Consider the following 898-nt stretch of genomic DNA (forward strand, 5'->3'; position numbering starts at 1 on the left):
TTAACCTTACCTCTTCAGCAGATACAAATAAGCTGGAGTCATTGAAATTTCTTTTCTTTTTTTGCCTTGGTCCTTAAAAAAAGAAAAGTACAAGCCTAGATTATTCAGCTGTAAAATCCAATGATTTATGGGAAAATCTACATCTTTCAACATGGTTTTGTTAAAAAATATTTCATTTGGCTTAAAACACACAACTGCAGTTATCCTGTAGCCCCATTAAATAGCTAACGTTTAAAGACAAATATAATTTAAGAGTTAGCACGTACTTTTTAAAGTTAATATCCTAATAAAACTGTTCAGATAAAAAAAAAACACTGGAAATAGGCAGACCCTCTTCCCACGTGCACACTTTAGGATGGCCCGTACTATGGAACCACTGGCAAAGAAGATCTTTCAAGGAGTTTTAGTAGCTGAACTTATGGGTATTTTTGGAGCTTATTTTTTGTTGAATAAAATGAACACAAGCCAAGTTTTTAGACAAACAATGAACAAGAAATTTCCCTTCATCTTGGAAGTTTATTACAAATCCATCGAACAATCTGGAATGTATGGAATCAGAGAGCAAGATCAAGAAAAATGGTTAAACAGCAAAAATTAGGACCAGTCATCACGTTCAGCCTCCCATTTAAGCTGTTTGAGACCTTTGGAAGAAAGAGAAGAAAGATGAGCCCAAGACACTGGACACTATTGGTGGTTCCACAGAACATCTGCCTGAATGGGAACTCCTGGCCTGCCATGGCCTGCAGCTTGTTTCCAACCCACTACGCAAAATCCTCTGTTTGTTGCTTTTCTTCTTAATCATTTTTTACTGTCCAAGATTCATACTTTACAAGTAAAAGACTATGAAAGGAAGGGAACAAATGCCCTAAAGATTTTTTTCCCCTGAACGCTTGTACAG

General features: G+C 36.3%; 1 protein-coding gene across 1 annotated transcript; it reads left to right on the top strand.

Moving 5' to 3' along the window:
- The first annotated feature begins 347 nt into the window (after nt 1-347).
- Nucleotides 348-686, top strand: LOC111819532 (protein CEBPZOS-like). The gene has a single exon (XM_023726421.1). It carries the CDS (start codon nt 356-358, stop codon nt 596-598), a length of 243 nt encoding a protein of 80 aa, XP_023582189.1. The 5' UTR covers nt 348-355; the 3' UTR covers nt 599-686.
- Nucleotides 687-898: the final 212 nt, after the last annotated feature.

The sequence above is a fragment of the Trichechus manatus genome, unplaced genomic scaffold (assembly GCF_000243295.1).
Source record: "Trichechus manatus latirostris isolate Lorelei unplaced genomic scaffold, TriManLat1.0 scaffold00011, whole genome shotgun sequence".
Classification (NCBI taxonomy): Eukaryota; Metazoa; Chordata; class Mammalia; order Sirenia; family Trichechidae; genus Trichechus; species Trichechus manatus.

What these genes read in the sequence shown, in the direction of transcription:
- LOC111819532 (XM_023726421.1), top strand. Translation starts at nt 356, where the DNA reads ATGGCCCGTACTATGGAACCACTGGCAAAGAAGATCTTTCAAGGAGTT.